The sequence below is a fragment of the Dendropsophus ebraccatus genome, chromosome 14 (genome assembly GCF_027789765.1).
Source record: "Dendropsophus ebraccatus isolate aDenEbr1 chromosome 14, aDenEbr1.pat, whole genome shotgun sequence".
NCBI classification, from domain to species: Eukaryota; Metazoa; Chordata; class Amphibia; order Anura; family Hylidae; genus Dendropsophus; species Dendropsophus ebraccatus.
Window position 1 is genome coordinate 17,182,793 of NC_091467.1, and position 20,415 is coordinate 17,203,207.

Sequence of the window (20,415 nt, forward strand, 5' to 3'; positions counted from 1 at the left end):
CCAGCCCCCTTCAAGCACATCACCCATGCAAAGTCACTGTGCCCCCTCAAACAAGGGACAGGCACTGAGCCCCATTTAAAGGGACAACTAGAGCGTCCTTGGAAATTAATAGTCTAATAAATAAAGGGAACCTGAACCAGGTGAAACCGAGACTAGGTCCGTAGTTGCTAGAGAAGTGACTTTTTATATTGGTCTTAGTAAGCAAAATAAGTCAGTGGTCGGTGGTATAAAGTATATAAAGTTAATAATCCTAAGTAGAAGCTGCGGTAGTTTGTTTTCAATGGTTTGAAAACATCTACAAGTGTTTGTTTCCTAAAAATGTGGTGGTGGTGGTTTGGGGGAGGAGGGAGGTTTAGGACATATAAAATAAAGCAGAGCTGAACTAACCTGAGCACAGCTACCCAGCTTCTTGAAGGAGGAGAATCTGAAACTCTCAGTATCACTCAGTCAGTATCGCTCTGCAATGATGCCCGATGAGCTACATGAGGAGGTGAGAAGCACTGATTTATGTTAGGACTTATAATATATCTTACAAGAATAATTGAATGCTATTGCTTGTACTTTTTACAGTTTAAGGATATGTGCACACTACGGAATAGGAGAGGAATTTCAAGCGGAATCCGCAGATTCTGTAGTGTGCATATACCCTAAATGCAATAGTGGAAAGGTTTGCAGAATTCAAGCTGTGGGATCTCTCATACAACACAAGGACTCGCACAGACCCCGATGACCTTGTGAGAGCTGTCAGTTTCCACTTTACACAGATATGCTAGTTTTACCCCTATAATGTAGCAGAACCGATTTACCTTTTCCTTTGTATTCTAAGAACCATCCATCTTGTTATTTTTCAGTCCATGTACCCATTCTTGTATAACATGTTGCCTTAATTTAGTGGTACAATTACAGCAATACAAAATATATATACAGTGGTGCCTTGGATTCCAAGCATAATTCTTTCCGGGAATGAGCTTGTAATCCAAATCCACTCTTAAAGCAAAGCAATTTTTCCCATAAGAAATCACTGAAATGCAGACGATTGGTTCCACGCCCCCAAATAATGATTTTTTTATTCTGAATAACATGTAAAACTAATAAAACAAACAATGAGAAACAGCTGAATATGTGATATGATAAGTTACTGTACAGTATAGCAATCAGAATGTGGAGTATAATGTATGGTAACTGCATAAACCTGAAACAGCAGCAGCAGTTTGTAGATACAGGATGGAACTGCAGATGCCCCTAATGCAGTAGCGTAGTACAACAGGCTGTCAGAGGTCTGTGTGGTTCAGCATGGACCAGGATGTGAAAATCAGGGAGCTGTGCAGGAGGACAGTGACAGAAACTTTTCTATACAGCAGTGTGAGTGGTTGAGTGTGAGTGCAGGCACATTATAGCAGCAGTGTGTATAGCTGAGTGTGAGTGCAGGCACATTATAGCAGCAGAGTATATTGCTGAGTATAAGTGCAGGCACATTATAACAGTGGTGTGTATAGCTGAGTGTGAGTGCAGGCACATTATAGCAGCAGTGGGTATAGCTGAGTGTAAGTGCAGGCACATTATAGCAGCAGTATATATAGCTGAGTGTAAGTGCAGGCACATTATAACAGGAATGGAGAGGATGGGAAACACAAGAACTGACAGATTGCAGGGAGTATGAAGAAATGAGCAGGGCAGATGTGGGCACAGTATAGCAGTACTCTCGAGGAGAGAGGGGTTACAGCTATGAAGAAATTACCTCCACAGTCCTGTCCCCTGATGCAAGCCCCAGCCTGAAGTGGATCTGCTATGATTTGGAAGGTGAGGGAGACTTCCTGGGTCAGAGTACAGGGCTGTAGACCCCGCTATGCAGACCATGCCCCTCCCCCACTCCACCTTCGACACATTACAGGGAGCTCTTAAACCAAAGCAATGCTTTTAATCCAAGTTACATTTTTTGAAAAACTGTGAGCTCTTCTTGCAAAACGCTCTTAATCCAAGTTACTCTTAAACCAAGGTACCACTGTAAAACTTTTATTGTTATCTGTTAAAAGTTATTGGATTATAAATTCATCAAAGTTCATGTCATTCCTATTGCACGTACCCAATATGACCATTAGATGGTAATGTGCACCTTCCCTTTAATATTGCACTACTCTATAAACATAATATTCCTTGATTTGTAGTTTGTTTAGTGTAGATGTCTGTTCACATTGTTTTATGTGTTTTTTTACATCACACTCTTATGCGTTTTACGTACTACTTTTTCTTCCACAGTAATTAGACATTACACATGTCCCTTTTAGACAGTCCTTATATTGCACTGTATACATCAATATTTTATAAGGATGACGTACTTCCTGTTTATTTTGCAGTTTTTTTTAAGTCACTTGGAAGTCCCTTAAATGTGAGGAGTAGCAGGCCTACGCGTTTCACGTGCAGCAATCATCAGGGGCCAATCCGTATTGGTCAATAGTTGGGACTTTCTGGCATGAGGCTATATTTAAGCTTAAATATAGCCTCATAATATAGTATAAGCTTAAATATAGCCTCATGCCAGAAAATCCAAACTATTGACCAATATGGATTGGCCCCTGACGAATACCGCACGTGAAACGCGCAGGACCGCTAGTCACCGAATTTGAGGAAGTTCCAATTGGCTTTAAAGAAACTGTAAAATAAAGGGAAGTACGTCATCCTTATAAAATATTGATGTATACAGTGCAATATAAGGACTGTCTAAAAGGGACATGTGTAAAATCTAATTACCGTGAAAGAAAAAGTATTATGTAAAACGCATAAGAGTGTGATGTAAAAAACGCATGAAACAATGTGAACAGACACCTAATAAATAAACAATAAACCAAGGAATATTATGTATATAGAGTAGTGCAATATTAAAGGGAAGGTGCACAATACCAACTAATGGACATATTGGGTACGTGCAATAGAAATGACATGAACTTTGATGAACTTATAATCCAATAACTGAACTTTTTCCCAAAGGTGTCGAGGTGCTATCGGTGATGGCTGCATAAGGGTATATGTTATGACATAATTTTAACAGATAACAATAAAAGTTATATTTTAAACTCCTATAATTTTGTCAGTGAAGATATTATAGCTATAGTGTACATATTTATATATTGCCTATACATATATATGTCTATACATTACATTATAGCTATTTATACACCAGCCAGACCTGCTTTTAGAGAAGAGAAGTGGTCGGTAACCTACACATACAAGGTATGCAGGTTTAAAGAATTATGTATATATGTATATGTATATCTATACAGCAATACTATATTCAGTGGTCCCTTCGTTTAAGAGTAACTTGGATTAAGAGCGCTTTGCAAGAAGAGCTCACAGTTTTTCAAAATTGTAACTTGGTTTAAGAGCATTGCTTTGGTGTAAGAGCTCCCTGTACTGGGTGCGAGAAGGAGTGGGGGAGGGGCGTGGTCTGCATAGCGGGGTCTACAGCCCTGTACTCTGACCCAGGAAGTCTCCCTCACCTTCCACATCATAGCAGATCCATCAGGGGACAGGACTGAGGAGGTAATCTCTTCATAGCTGTAACCCCTCTCTCCCCAGACAGAGAACGCTACATTTATGTGCCCACATCTGCCCTGCTCATTCCTTCCTGCTTCCTGCAGTCTCTCTCAGGCCTTGTGATTCCCATCCTCTCCATTCTTGCTATAATGTGCCTGCACTCACACTCAGGTATACACACTGCTGCTATAATGTGGCTGCACTTACACTCAGCCATTCACACTGCTAAATAGAAAAGTTTCTGTCCTCCTGCACAGCTCTGATTCTCACTTCCTGATTGGCCCATGCTGAACACACACCCCTTCTCCATTGCTGTCATGTGACCTCACAGACCTCTGACAGCAGCCCTGCTTCTCTATTCTAGCCTGTTGTACTACACTACTGCATTATGGGGATCTGCAGTTCCATCCTGTATCTACAAACTGCTGCTGTGTTATCAGGTTTATGCACTTACTATACATTATACTCCACATGCTGATTGCTATACTGTACAGTAACTTATAATATCACATATTCTGCTGGTTCTAAATGTTTGTTTCATCTGTTTTACATGTTATTCAGAATTTAAAAAAAAAATGATTTTTGGGGTGTGGAACCAATTGTCTGCATTTCAATAATTTCTTATGGGAAAATGTGCTTTGGTTTAAGAGTGGATTTGGATTACAAGCGCGGTCCCGGAACGAATTATGCTCGGAATCCAAGGCACCACTGTACGGTATGTATATCTAGACAGCAATACTTAATGTGTATATCTATACATATTTATATGCATATTGTTTTACTTTTGCGCAATAAAACCTTTTGCGTCTTTGAATTCTAAGGTTTTTTTTATTGTTAATTTTGTAACTATACATAGTTATTATTGGGGTAGATGGAATCGACTTAGTATACCAACGCCTCATTGCTTGTTAGTGTAAGGGCTCGGCCACACTAGCGTTTTTCTTTGTTTCTAACGGATCCGTCTATATTAATTAAACGGATGAGCATAAACTGATGAGCAGACTGATGCAAACTGATTGCAAAATGTTCATCTTTTTTTAATGGTCCGTTTGTATTTTGGCTTAAAAAAACTGACTTTTGTACATCAGTTTGCATCCGTTTGCATTAGTCAGCATCTGTTTTTCTATCCATTTATTTTTCTTCTTTGGTTTCTTGCTGCTTCTGCGCCTGCTCAGTGCAAAAACGGATGAAAAAAACGTATGTGAACGGAAATACCTTCCATTTTAGATCCGTCCTCATTGACTACAATGTAAAAAAAAATGGAAGTGCACTTTCCGTTCATGATCCGTTTTTTTAAGCGGAAAGAAAAATACTGCAAACACTATTTTTTCTTCCGTTCAAAAAAACGGATCTTGAACGGATTGCCTGCAAACGGAGCACAATTAGGGCAAACGGAGCACACTAAAATAGCATGGGAATCTATGGGGATTTTAACGGATCCGACAGTTTCCGTTTTGCTTACTCTAAAACGGAAAAGGTAGACGGAATGGTGCCGGATGGTCAAACGCTAATGTGAACGTAGCCTAATTCTTACAGGCAATCTATGAAGCTGTGCTTCTATTTGGTCCTTAACAGTCACAGCTACCTGCGGTGACCCACATTCACAGCACCCCAAAAGGTGACAGAGGGAACATCTAAGGATCAGAGATAACTATGATTATAGACATTTAACCCCTCAGATGCCACAGTTCCATTAGCATCCAAGGAGTTCCAGGGTCCCTGTGCCTATGTTGTCTGAATCACATACATTTACTTGATGATATGGGAAACACCCTTGCAGATCACACACATGTATATCATGACATGCAACCACCACTAATACAGATACATACAACCACCACCAATCCAGATACATACAACCACCACCAATCCAGATAAAAAGAACCACCACCACCTATCCAGATACATACAACCACCACCAATACAGAATATACAGATACATACAACCACCACCAATACAGAATATACAGATACATACAACCACCACCAATACAGAGTATACAGATACATACAACCACCACCACCACCACCACCAATACAGAGTATACAGATACATACAACCACCACCACCAATACAGAGTATACAGATACATACAACCACCACCAATACAGAGTATACAGATACATACAACCACCAGCACCAATACAGAGTATACAGATACATACAACCACCACCAATACAGAGTATACAGATACATACAACCAGCACCAATACAGAGTATACAGATACATACAACCACCACCAATACTGAGTATACAGATACATACAACCACCACCACCAATACAGAGTATACAGATACATACAACCACCACCAATACAAAGTATACAGATACATACAACCACCACCAATACAGAGTATACAGATACATACAACCACCACCACCAATACAGAGTATACAGATACATACAACCATTACCACCAATACAGAGTATACAGATACATACAACACCCCCACCACCAATACAAAGTATACAGATACATACAACCACCACCACCACCACCACCAATACAGAGTATACAGATACATACAACCACCACCACCAAGGGCTCGTTCCCACTGAGCAAAAGCAGCTGAATTTCTGCGCTGAATCAGCGCTGAAATTTCAGCCGTTAAAATAGGTGCAGAGCTAATTTCCATTGTGTTGAATGGAAATTCTGCTCTGCAGTTCACACAGTGGAATTTCCGCACTGAACTAATCCGCTTTCCGCCAGAAGAATGAACATGTTCATTCTTCCGCTAGCGGAAGCCTATACAAACCAATGGGGCTCTGATTTTCTGTTTCAGCGCGGAATACGCGCGTATTCAGCGCGGAATACAAGCGTAATACAAGCGGAAATTACTCGCTGAATCAGCGCGGAAATGGGGAAAAGGGGGGGGGAGGAGGATTCTAGTATATGTTCTGGTATAGTCTAGTTTACTCACCAAATACTCGCTGAATTTCAGCGCTGAATGCATGCGGATTCAGCGCGGATTCCTCGAGTATTCCGCGCTGAATTTGTCATGAGCTGATTACGAGCTGAACACTTTCCTAGCAGAATACGCAGGGATTCTGCTTACATTCTGCTTATATTCTGCTCGGAATTCAGCGTCAGTTGATTTCAGGCGGAAATATTTCCTTGCATAATCCGCTCCTTTTGCTCTGTGTGAACGTAGCCCAATACTGATACATACAACCACCACCAATACAGAGTATACAGATACATACAACCACCACCACCAATACAGAGTATACAGATACATACAACCACCACCAATACAGAGTATACAGATACATACAACCACCAGCACCAATACAGAGTATACAGATACATACAACCACCACCAATACAGAGTATACAGATACATACAACCAGCACCAATACAGAGTATACAGATACATACAACCACCACCAATACTGAGTATACAGATACATACAACCACCACCACCAATACAGAGTATACAGATACATACAACCACCACCAATACAGAGTATACAGATACATACAACCACCACCAATACAGAGTATACAGATACATACAACCACCACCACCAATACAGAGTATACAGATACATACAACCATTACCACCAATACAGAGTATACAGATACATACAACACCCCCACCACCAATACAGAGTATACAGATACAACCACCACCAATACAGAGTATACAGATACATACAACCACCACCAATGCAGAGTATACAGATACATACAACCACCACCACCAATACAGAGTATACAGATACATACAACCACCACCACCACCAATACAGAGTATACAGATACATACAACCACCACCAATACATACAACCACCACCAATACAGAGTATACAGATACATACAACCACCACCACCAACAACACAGAGTATACAGATACATACAACCACCACCACCACCACCACCACCAATACAGAGTATACAGATACATACAACCACCACCAATACATACAACCACCACCAATACAGAGTATACAGATACATACAACCACCACCAACACAGAGTATACAGATACATACAACCACCACCACCAATACAGAGTATACAGATACATACAACCACCACTATGTGATGAAAATACAGCAGAAAATAATACTAGAAATACAGCTAGGCTTTTCTATCTATTTTCTGAAAGACTTTAACTCTTAATCACCAAGGACATAGGAAATACATCAAGACTTTTATCATGTGCCATAGTGAGAATATTAAAGGGATACTCCGGTGAAAATCTTTTTCTTTCAAATCAACTAGTTTCAGAAAGTTATATAGATTTGTAATTTGCTACTATTTAAAAATCTCAAGTCTTCCAGTACTTACAGCTGCTGTATGTCCTGCAGGACGTGGAGTTTTCTTTTCAGTCTGACACAGTGCTCTCTGCTGCCCACTCTATGTCAGGAACTGTCCAGAGTAGTAGAGGTTTTCTATAGGATTTTGCTACTGATCTGGACAGTTCCTGACATGGACAGAGGTGGCAGCAGGGAGCACTGTGTCAGACTGGAGAGAATACACTACTTCCTGCAGGACATACAGCAGCTCAAGTACTGTAAAATTTGAGATTTTTAAAAAGAAGTAAACTACAAATCTGTACAACTTTCTGAAACCAGTTCATTTGGAAGGAAAAGATTTTCTCCGGAGTACCCCTTTACTTGTTATTATAATAAGGCACATATTCTCTTTCTAATGACAGCAAACACAAAGCCATGAAAGCAATGCTTGGGGAAACCACTGGTTTGATGTTGAGGAGCAACATGAAAAGTAGTGGGTGTAGGAGGGGAAAGCTGCAAGTTACAGCAAAAAGAAAGATCAAAGCCTGTCAGGGTATCGTCCTTGCTTGGTGTTATTGCCGCTCTTTTCTAAAGTTGTGGTTTTGCAGCAGTGTTAGAAAACGGAGGCAAAAAAAAAAAAAAAAAAAGGAACGTTGTTGAACAGGAACGTTCCTTCATGTTTTAACTCCTTACCAATCGGAGAGGAAATAACCATATTTAAAAGGTGTTCTGTTTTCTGTTAAAAGGGGTAGTCCTGTCCTAATATAGTTATACTTGTATAATATAGTTATATGCAGGGGCGGATTAACTTCACTATAGGCCCCGGCCTGTTGACCAGGCCTGGGCTTCCCCCACCCCACTGTAACTATGGCAACATTAGCGTGGTGTTCATAGTACAGGATAGATAATGTCATGATTCCCTGATTTGTGCAAAACTGTGATAAAAAAGCAGCGATTTTTGCAAATCATGGCAGAACTGTAGTCAGGAGACAGTACACCCCTGAAAGTATAAGTCTTTTGGGGTGGCCATGGGCCCCCAGGAGCTCGGGGCCCCGGGCTCCCGCCCGAAAAGGTCCTATTATAATCCGCTACTGGTTATACAACTCATCAAATACATTCACTTAGCAAACTTACCTCCTTCTCCTGATATGCTGCTCTTTTCCGCCCATTGTTGACAGCTTGTTGTCTAAGGTACCGACCACCACTCTGCTCTAAAAGCAGTTGTCAGACTGGGCCAGCCGTGCACCTCTAAGTACATCCAGCCGTGAAAAAGAGGGCAGGGCTTTATTAAAGACTCGTATGCAGGTCTTCATAAATGTCCCCCTATATCTCTATACATTGTAACTAAATATACACCAGCCAGACCACTGCTTTTAGAGGACAGTGGTGGTCTGTAACCTAGACGATGAACTGTGAACAATGGGAGGGAAAGGCTGGGCGTATGAAGAGGAGGCAGTAAATTTGCTAAATGCAATTGCAAAAATATTTAACTTAACAAGCTCTATATAACTATGCTAGTTGAGATAACAATACCCCTTTAAGGGTATAAACCCACACACCGTATATGCAGCAGATACGCAACAAATATGCAGCAGATTTGTTGGTACAGATTTCATGCTGTGTTCAGTTATTTAGATCTAATCTGCTGCGAGTTTGCTGCGAGTTTGCTGCGTATCGCAGCAGTAAATACGCTGCATATACAGTGTGTGGGTTTATACCCTAAGGGTCAGTAGCCATACCCCCAACATTTGAAACATTTGAAAATTAAAAATGTGAACATTTAACAGATTGTATCTGGTACTACAGCTCAGCTCCATTGAAGTGAATGGGAGTTAACTGAACATGCCATAAATATGGGATAGATGGGACCGTATCTCAGGGACCTGAACCTAACTGCAGAACAGATATGCAGATTTAGCATATCTTGTAACTTAATTGAAATCCCTGCTCATTCTGTGGTAAGGAGTCCAGTGGGCGGTGTCACTCTATGGACTGGACTCTTTAGCATTGAAACATCAGAGATTTCACTCAATAAATCACAAATTATACTGAATCTTTTCCCATAAACATATATATCAATGTGCTCAGCTCCTCCTGCTCTATAACATGATGGTGATAACTTAGGTAACATTTTCATGGTGACGGGTTCCCGTTAAGTTTGTCTATGAAGGAGATCTGGTCCTTTAGATACGAAAACAGAGCTTATACCCAATAAATATTTTGTATAAACAAAACAAAAAATAGGGGGTGGTCACTTTAACTACTACATATAAATATTTTTTGTCTCTCACTAGTTTTCTCACGATTGAGATAACTAGTTTCGGAATAGGTCATAGATCGCGTGTTAAAAACCCACTGAAATACTCAGATTACTCTGTTTTATTAGATACCAACTAATCTCAGGAGTGAATTCTGCCTGCCTGTCAGTCCTGCCAACCCATCTCCTCAATACAGCCGCCGTCTTTCAACAAACTAAAAAATAATGCACTTCATGTGTGAAATTTCATATATGAGCAGTATAGGGTTACAATGAATATAAAGAATTTGCTCCAGTTCATTTTAGAACTTGGGATTCAAGTTAAATCCACTTATTACAATTTCTCAGATAAAATTTTCCTGATAAAACTGAATATATAAAGGGAGAGGCAACTGTGGGTTTAGTTTAGTTAGTTGTCCAGGGAAAAACTTTTTCTTTCGAATCAACTGGCGTCAGAAAGTTATATAGATTTGTAATTTACTTCTATTAAAAAATCTCAAGTCTTCCCATACTTATCAGCTGCTGTATGTCATGCAGGAAGTGTTGTTTTATTTTCAGTCTGACACAGTGCTCTCTGCTGACATCTCTGGCCGAGACAGGAACTTTGTCTCTGTTTTCTATGAATACCCATAGGAAACCTCTCCTGCTCTGGACAGTTCCTGTCTCGGCCAGAGATGTCAGCAGAGAGCACTGTGTCAGACTGAAAATAAAACAACATTTCCTGCAGGACATACAGTAGCTAATAAGTATGGGAAGACATGAGATTTTTTTAATAGAAGTAAATTACAAATCTATATAACTTTCTGATACCAGTTGATTTCAAAGAGTTTTTCGCTGGACACCTCCTTTAAAGGGGTTATCCGGCTTTGGAAAAACATGGCTGCTTTCTTCCAGAAACAGCACCACTCTTGTCTCCAGGTCAGGTGTGGTTTGCAATGAAGCTCCATTCAATTCAATGTAACCGAGTTGCAAAACCTGCACCCAAACTGGAGGCAAGAGTGATGCTGTCTCTGGAAGAAAGTGGCCATGTTTTTCTAACTCTAGATAACCCTTTTAAAATGGTTAATGTAATAACTTTTTAATAGTGATAAGTAGAAAAAGTACCAAGACAAGGAAATCTAGATAGTATCAAATCCTTCACTAAAGCAGGCTATGGTTGCAGCTTCTACTGGCACCAGGAAAACAGCTCTGGAGGACAGCCTACTGCTTTAAAGTGTTACTGTCACTTTATAGAACATTTTGAATGGTCAGGGTTTAGGTCTTTAGACCCTATCTGGTCGCTAAATAGGTCCTAGATGGAGTCTTCAGAAGTATGTGGTACTGCACTTTTGAAGCACTCAGCCACATGCTTCTCCCAGTCCTATCTAGTGATCAGAGCAAAGCACAACACAGTGCTAGATCTGTTGCACAATGGACAACAGCATTGTCAGAAAATTTTCCCAACATAACCCAAAATTGATAGAGTATATTCTATAGGGATAAACGACTACAAACTACGCACAGTAAGACATAGAGGCTTACCATGTTACTGCACCAGGAATCTCCAGCCAAATAGAATGATAAAGTACTTAACGGTAGATTTTAAAGAGAACAACCCCCCACCCTCACCCGGCAACTTAAAACTAACTGGTACTATTAATACAAGAAAGCAAAAAAAAATATGAGTCAGCAATAGGTTGACGATGAGAAACATATACCATCCAGCACTGATATTAGCTGGCACCCAACCCCAGCAGATGAATGGAACCTGTGTCCTTGCTAGGCTAGAAGAAACCAATGCGATTGTAGGAGGAAGCTCTGACTACAGTGCACATATAAATCACCATTAGGGTACAAACACACACAGCATATACGCTGCGTATTTACTGCTGCGATACACAGCAGATTAGATCTAAATAACTGAACACAGCATCAAATCTGCACCACCAAATCTGCTGCGTATCTGCTGCATATACGGTGTGTGTGTTTGTACCCTAAGGCATCATTCACACATGCATCCCTAGAACAATGCATTGAAAATAGTAATCCATGCCATGATCGTGGGTTTGCACTAGTACCTATCCTTTTTTTTTCGGCACAGATCATGTCCCTGTACACACAGGTGGATGTGTGAACGGGGACATTGAAATGCATCGGTCCTATGTTCTGTCCACAATTGTGGACAGAACCACGAATGGAGCTAATAATCTGGATGATCATCAGCAAAGTCTAGGTTAGTGTTTTTCAACTTAAAGGAGTTATCCAGTGTCATAAAAACATGGCCACTTTTGCCCCACTCTTGTCTCCAGGTCAGGTGTGGTTTGCAATTAAGCTCCATTTACTTCAATGGAACTGAGTTTTAAACCCCACCCAATCTGGAGACAAGAGTGGTGCAAAAGTGGCCATGTTTTTGTAGCACCAGTTAACCCCTTTTAGTTGAGTAGCCATAGGTGTGTTCAGTCATCTTACCATGTACCAAGAAACATCTACCCAGTTGCTAGCTAGAGATGAGGGCAACTCGAGCATTCTCGGGTCCGTAAAACCCAAGCGTTCAGCATTTGATTAGCAATGACTACAGAAGTTGGTTGCAGCCTTAAGGGGGCATTCACACGTCCCGTTACTATGGACTGTGCATGGAAGATGTGCTACGGACCAGATTCATGGACCTTCCGGCATCATGTATCATTATGAACATTTAAAGAGACTTAATAAGCACATTTGTACTCATTGGGGCTCCAGGAACAGCTACACAGACCTCGCAGCTGGGTCTCCTATAGCGCCAAGGCTTTCGGACTTTTTAATCCTGCATTCAAAGCAGGTGGAGAGCCGTGAACTAGTCATGTGGGCTGTGACTAGTCACGGCTCTCCGCCCTGTCAGCGTGTTCTGCAGAGTGATTGACAGGCAAGAAGGCCCAAAAAGCATTTTGCCGGACATAAAGCCTATGGTGCCCGGAACCACCACCACCATAGGAAACCCACCTTGAGGTTTGTTCAGCCGTTCTGGGAGCCTAATCAGCACAAATGTGCTGATTGGTTCCCTTTAAAGGGGTACTCCGGGCTGCAGAGCTTTTTTGCATATGGCCGGGGAGGAGGTGGATGAGGGCAATGACGTCCACGGACCGGAGCGGTGCGATCCGGGACATGGCACTGGAACCGGGGAGGTAAGGGGACTTCATTGCCCTCATCCACCTCCTCCTCGGCCATACGCAAAAAAGCCCCCCAGCCCGGAGTACCCCTTTAAACTGTTTCATAATGATACGTGAATCTGGTCCGTAGCCCATATTCATAAAACATGTGAATGCCCCCTCACACTGCCTGGAAAACATTGATATGCTACGTACAGCCATGGGGTGTACGTATGTTTTCCAGGACTTCCTAGGGCTGCATCAAACGTCTGCAGCTAACGAATATAAATTGCTACACATTTGGGTTCAGACAGACCCGAACATGCTTCAGTTGTGCTCATCTCTACTGCTAGAGTCAAAAATAAGCTAAAGTTTTTTCCAGCTAACCCCCATGGTGCCCTGGCCACGCCTCTATGACACTTTAGAGCATTTTTTAGGTAAATGTAGCCTCGTACAACTACAATAAAGGTACGGATAGTCACACTACTTGCATAGCTATGTAGCCAGGTAAGCACTTTGGGACATCTTTTCTAAGTAGCCATTAAAAAAAAAAGCCAATACATTGAAACAGCTTTTCTTTTCCTATGTTGAAATAGAAAACAGAATTCACAATATATCCTGTGTGTTATCCAACAAATAATGCCATTTTCTTCTTTCCCACAGACTTCACCAAACAGTCCCTACACAACATATCTCTATGTGTCTGCCGATTACGACCCTCATATTCCGGAGCCCTGTGATGGGAACGTCATACAGGCGTTCAGCAAAATCTTTCAACCCTGTGTACAGTGCCTTGTGTTTCTGATTGGTATATCTGGCAACACGTTGGTTCTTCTAACATATGGATTTGCCAAGAGAATAAAATCCATGACCGATATCTATTTGATAAACCTGGCCATGGCCGACCTTCTGCTGCTCTTGACCCTTCCCTTCTTGTCCATCAGCGCAGTTAAGGGCTGGGTGTTTGGAAGTGAAATATGCAAGGTGGTACAGGGCGTATATGCCATCAATTTCTTCAGCGGCTTCTTGTTCCTGACTTGTATAAGCGTGGACAGATACATTGAAATTGTCCGAGCAGTGAAGGCCCTTACTATACGTCAAACAACCATCTACTACAGCAAGCTGATCACCATAATTCTCTGGTCCCTGTCGATTCTACTCAGTCTTCCGGAATTCATTTACAGTGAATCCAGACTGCATGATGGATTGTACATATGTATGATGATATTCCCAGAAAACATCACCAGTACGGTCAAGAGCATAAGCAACTTTACGCAGATATTTTTTGGTTTCGTTGTCCCCTTTTTGGTCATGGTCGTATGCTACTCCATTATTATTAGAACCTTACTAACCAGTAGAAGCTTTAGAAAGCACAAAGCCCTCAAAGTTATCGTTTCTATAGTCGTGGTCTTCCTGGTATTTCAGCTCCCATATACGCTGGTCATGTTCATGGAAACCGCAGACTTTCTAGAAAGCCGTCAGATGTCCTGCGATGTAAGTAATAGTAAAAAGATTGCCATCATCATTACCGGCAACCTGGCGTTCACAAGATGCTGTCTTAATCCCATCATCTATGCGTTTGTTGGGGTGAATTTCAGGAAGGACATCTTTCTTCTGATGAAGAATTTTGGTTGCATCTCGAGACTCACCTACGCTCGGCACTGTGGATCATACAGAGATTCCCGCACTTCCATGATGGCGGCGGACACTAGCAGCTTTACATTCTAAATACAATGGATCTGCAAAATTTATGACATTCAGACAAAGGGAAAATCCAAGAATTGGAATCCATGTGAAATATTCCATTTGTAATAATCCATTTTTCACCCATCAGCCACTTCAGTCTGGAAGCCATCCCAATAGAATTGGTGGATAAGGCAAGACATAAATCTTACTCTATAAAACCTATAATCAAAAGAAGAGGCAGAATTGCTTAAACCCACCCAAGGCAAGAGACATTTTAGGCCAAAACTAGTGTCAAACAAACCTGTGCTGCCCCAGGACTCCCTAGGGTGGCACTCAACTTCAGCTGGGAACCAAAAGCCAAGTTTTTGAGTTTGGATAACTTTGCCGAACCTCAACTTTTTGACAAGTTCACTCAACAGTTGCTAAAACTCATTAGAAATCTTTATTCTAGCTTTGCATGTTCTCAAACGTCTTGCTACTAGTCGCTGTATATTTTGGAAAGGGCTAGAGATTGCTTTACTACTCGTACTTATATCTTTTGCCATGTCATCAGCCAAGTCACAGGGTGTCTCGCTCTGATCAGGAGATATAACCGGGGAGAGGACACAGCAGCATCATCCACTTCCCGGCCGGCTGCCAATTCCACCAATGTAACTCTATGAGACTACCTTGATAGAATTAGCAGCCAGACGGGGAGTTGATCAGGCTGCCACATCCTCTCCCCGGCTCTATCTCCAGATCAGAGTGGGTCTCAGCAGTGAGATCCACTGTGATAACTTTTGACATGCTTGCTGACATGTCAAAAGTTATTTGCAGTGACAGTGCCCACAGTTTTTTTATGTTTGAATGCGGTTTGTTCTTCCTTATTACTGGGTCACTGTTATGGTGGAATACATTGACAAGTGCTATTAAAAAGCTGGAAACCAACCATAAGGAGCCAAGGCTGTATGTGTGGTAAATGTATATGTTACAGTCAAAGTATGAAATGAAGGCACTGTGTAGAATGCTAGGGAATCTATAGAAGATCTGCCAATTTGAGGCAAAGCATTAAATGTATTGTATTTACTTACGATATACAGTGGTATATCGGTGTTCAAACAATTGGTTCGGCCAAACCGATTGTTCAGCTAACAGTTATGAAAGGTGTTCGGGTACCACTATTTAGAGGAGGGAATCCCTTCATTATGAAGCGATTCCCCACAGAAAACTTCTGCTTCGGAGGGAGCCCTGTCTGTACTTTAAGTTGTGATGCTGAGCACAAAAATCACCTCTTATCCCCCTAGGAGGAGCACAACACCAAATGATGGGTGTTGTACTCCTCTTTGGAAAGGATTCACTTACTCTTCCTGGCTCCTGTCTATGTATTCATGTGTACAGCAGCCTCTAGTGATGGTCACATGATGGTTACTAGAGGCTGCTGTGCACATGAATACATAGACAGGAGCCAGGAAGGGTAAGTGAATCCTTTCCAAAGAGGAGCAATACACCCATCATTTTGGTGTTCTGCTCCTCCTAGGGGGTTAAAGGAGAAGTTCAGCCAAAATTAATTTTTGATATGTTGTTACTTATGAAAAGTTATACAAATTTCTAACGTACATTAATTATGGGAAATGCACATATAGGGCTATTTCCCTTAAAGGGGTATTCCCCCCAAGAGCTAAAAAAATGTAATGCTCCCAAACCTAGCTGGCCTTACTTACCATGTCCCCCTGAGTATTTTGAGATGTCTCCCATCTTTCTAGCTGCTACCGTTCCTGAGTTACAAGTTTTTCTAAAAGTCATTCTATATCCAAGATAGGAAACTACATTTCCCATCATGCAATGCTTCTGCCTGATGATGGCGATGTAGCAGAGATGAGACAATGAAGGAGATGATGACAGTGTAGCAGAGCTGAGATGACGGTGTCGGTGTAGCAGAGCTGAGATGGCGGTGTCGGCGTAGCAGAGCTGAGTTGGCGGTGATGGCGTAGCAGAGCTGAGTTGGCGGTGACGGCGTAGCAGAGCTGAGTTGACGGTGACGGCGTAGCAGGGCTGCGTTGGCGGTGACGGCGTAGCAGAGCTGCGTTGGCAGTGACGGCGTAGCAGAGCTGAGTTGGCGGTGAAGGTGTAGCAGAGCTGAGTTGGTGGTGACGGCGTAGCAGAGCTGAGTTGGCGGTGACGGCGTAGCACAGCTGCGTTGGCGGTGACGGCGTAGCAGAGCTGCGGTGACGGTGTAGCAGAGCTGAGTTGGCGGTGACGGTGTAGCAGAGCTGAGTTGGCGGTGACGGCGTAGCAGAGCTGAGTTTGGCGGTGACGGCGTAGCAGAGCTGAGTTGGCGGTGACGGCGTAGCAGAGCTGAGTTGGCGGTGACGGCGTAGTAGAGCTGAGTTGGCGGTGACGCGGCGATTGCGGGGGCGGAGCTTGCCGCAGGCGATTGCCGCAGGCGGAACTTGCCGCGGGCGATTGCTGGGGGCGGAGCTTGCCGCGGGCGATTGCGGGCTGGCGGAACTTGCCATGGGCGATTGCGGGGGCGGAGCTTGCAGTGGGCGATTGCGGGGGCGGAGCTTGCCGCGGGCGAATGCGGGGGGGGCGGAGATTGCCGTGGGCGATTGCGGGGGGCGGAGCGGAGGGAGGGAGTGCGGAGGCTATGCTGCGGGTGAGTGAGGGATGCCACGCGTGATTGGGGGGGGGGGGGGCTGTGTGCTGCGGGTGAGTGCTGCCGGGAGGTTCTGGACACGGGGTGAGCTCTGGGCTGGGGGTGACCGGGTGGCTGCTGTTAGAGAGGGATGCAGTCACAGCTCCCTAACCCTAACCCTAACAGCAGCCACCCCATCAGTGCAATGTGCTGGGACTGAGGACACGTGATGCCGTCTCGGAGGGTGGGGGCCAGGAGCAGGGAGCGTGTCGGAGTGGACTGAGGTCTGATGATTCACTGCAATCCCTGGGGGTGAATGCAGCTGGATAACAGCAAAACTGTGCAGAATCCATAATAACTTTATATTGGAAAGATGGAAAGCGACGGGTGGGCAGCGTATTAATGCAAAAATAATTTTAGGGGGAATACCCCTTTAACCCTTTAAGGACGTGGCCCATTTTCGTTTTTACGTTTTCGGTTTTTCCTCCTTGTGTTTAAAAGGTCATAGCACTTGCATTTTTCCACCTAGAAACCCACATGACCCCTTATTTTTTGCGTCACTAATTGTACTTTGCAATTACAGGCTGAATTTTTGCATAAAGTACACTGCGAAAGCAGAAAAAAATTCAAAGTGTGGTGAAATTGAAAAAAGAAAACGCATTTCTTTTATTTGGGGGAAATGTGTTTTTACGCCATTCGCCCTGGGGTAAAACTGACTTGTTATATATGTTCCTCAAGTCGTTACGATTAAAACGATATATAACATATATAACTTATATTGTATCTGATGGCCTGTAAAAAATTCAAACCGTTGTTAACCAATATAGGTTCCTTAAAATCGCTCCATTCCCAGGCTTATAGCGCTTTTATCCTTTGGTCTATGGGGCTGTGCGAGGTGTAATTTTTTGCGCCATGATGTGATCTTTCTATCGGTACCTTGATTGCCCATATACGTCTTTTTGATCGCTTTTTGTTAAATTTTTTCTGGATTTGATGCGACCAAAAATGCGCAATTTTGCACTTTGGGATTTTTTTGCGCTGACGCCGTTTACCGTACGAGATCAGGAATTTGATTAATTAATAGTTTGGGCGATTACGCACGCGGTGATAGCAAAAATGTTTATTTATTTATTTATTTGTTTACTTTTATTTAAAACCTGGGAAAAGGGGGGTGATTCAGACTTTTATTAGGGGAGGGGGCTTTTTACTATTAACAACACTTTATTTTTTTTTTTTACACATATACTAGAAGCCCCCCTGGGGGACTTCTAGTATATACACTGTGATCTCTCATTGAGATCTCTGCAGCATAGATATGCTGCAGAGATCCATGAGATCGGCACTCGTTTGCTTTCGGCTGCTGCAGCCGAAAACTAACGAGTGCCGAGCCGAGGACGGCGCCATCTTGGACGCGTCCCCGGCCGGCATCAGTAACGGAGATCGCTCCCACACTGAACCCCAGGGAAACGTTGCCTCCGGTAATCGGAGGCAGCTGTCAACTTTGACAGCTGCCTCCGATTAGCTAATTAGCGGGCACGGCGATCAGACCGTGCCCGCTAATAGCAGCGGTCCCGGGCTACTCGCGGCACCCGGGATCGCGGCACTTCAAAGCGGGGCCGCCGCGCGGCCCCGCTTTGAAGTGCAAGTGAGGACATATGACGTAGGGGTACGTCATATGTCCTTAAGAGGTTAATTTAGTAGATCATGAAGTGTTAGAATTCTCTCAAATACAGTGACGTCACGACGAAAGGTGTAATTCCTATGGAGTGTCCAGCAGGGGGCGCTCTATATGTAGAAGTCTATGGGACTTTATTGTTTCTATAGATGTCTATGTAAAGTAATGTAATGTAGTGTACAGTATGCTTTATTGAATGAATACATCTATGGGATACTTTGGGGAGCAAGTGTCATTCAGTACATTAGGATATCACAGTAAGCCCGCCGATCCGCCGCATTCCCGTCGCCCGCCGATCCGGACTATATACACTGAACCACAGCTCCCATCATCTGCTCATAGTATGAGCAGGTGATGGGAGCTGTAGCTGGGTTATGGCTATGACTTGCCTGCCGCCGCTGATGCCAGAGGGAGAGCAGAGGCCAGGCGGGGAGTCAGCCCTGGGATAGGGGGGAGGTTCCCAGGATCCCGGAGGAGGAGGAGGGGGGAGCGCTCCTGTGTACTGAGCGGCTCCCCCCTGAGCCCGGTGCCATAACCAGTGGCATCAGCGGCGGCAGGCAAGTCATAGCCATAACCCAGCTACAGCTCCCATCACCTGCTCATACTATGAGCAGATGATGGGAGCTGTGGTTCAGTGTATATAGTCCGGATCGGCGGGCGACGGGAATGCGGCGGATCGGCGGGCTTACTGTGTTATCCTAAAGTACTGAATGAATACATTTATGCAATACTTTGGGGAGCAAGGACACTTGCTCCCCAAAGTATTCCATATATGTATTCATTCAATAAAGCATACTGTACACTACATTACATTACTTTACATAGACATATATAGAAACAATAAAGTCCCATAAACTTCTACATATAGAGCGCCCCCTGCTGGACACTCCATAGGAATTACACCTTTCGTCGTGACGTCACTGTATCTGAGAGAATTCTAACACTTCCTGATCTACTAAATTAAGAGAAATAGCCCTATATGTGCATTTCCCATAATTAATGTACATTAGAAATTTGTATAACTTTTCATAAGTAACAACATATTAAAACATTATTTTGGCCGGACTTCTCCTTTAAGAGGCGATTCTGTGCACAGCATCACAACCCAACCCCTGCCTGGCTGACAAACTAAGCCAGTTTAGCAGCAGCAGTACAGATAGGGCTCCCCTCCTAAGCAGAAGTTTTCTGCTCTAAACTGGGAGATCCTGTTTGGGGCTTGGATTTCCCACTCGTGCAGTAAGGAGCAGTGTGCAATTCACTGCTACCTATTGTAAGTACAGAGGAGGTAAACAGTG

The 20,415-nt window shown here is 43.1% G+C and overlaps 1 protein-coding gene across 1 annotated transcript; it reads left to right on the plus strand.

Moving 5' to 3' along the window:
- Nucleotides 1-408: 408 nt before the first annotated feature.
- Nucleotides 409-16,095, plus strand: CCR10 (C-C motif chemokine receptor 10). The gene is made up of 2 exons (XM_069952470.1): nt 409-490; nt 13,809-16,095. The coding sequence occupies exons 1-2, from the start codon at nt 464-466 to the stop codon at nt 14,871-14,873; spliced, it is 1,092 nt and encodes a 363-aa protein (XP_069808571.1). The 5' UTR covers nt 409-463; the 3' UTR covers nt 14,874-16,095.
- The last annotated feature ends 4,320 nt before the right edge of the window (nt 16,096-20,415 follow it).

Bases quoted from the DNA above. Each gene is read 5' to 3' on its own strand.
- CCR10 (XM_069952470.1), top strand. From the start codon at position 464: ATGATGCCCGATGAGCTACATGAGGAG. The intron at 491-13,808 runs GTGAGAAGCACT...TCTTTCCCACAG, and splicing joins CCGATGAGCTACATGAGGAG to ACTTCACCAAACAGTCCCTA.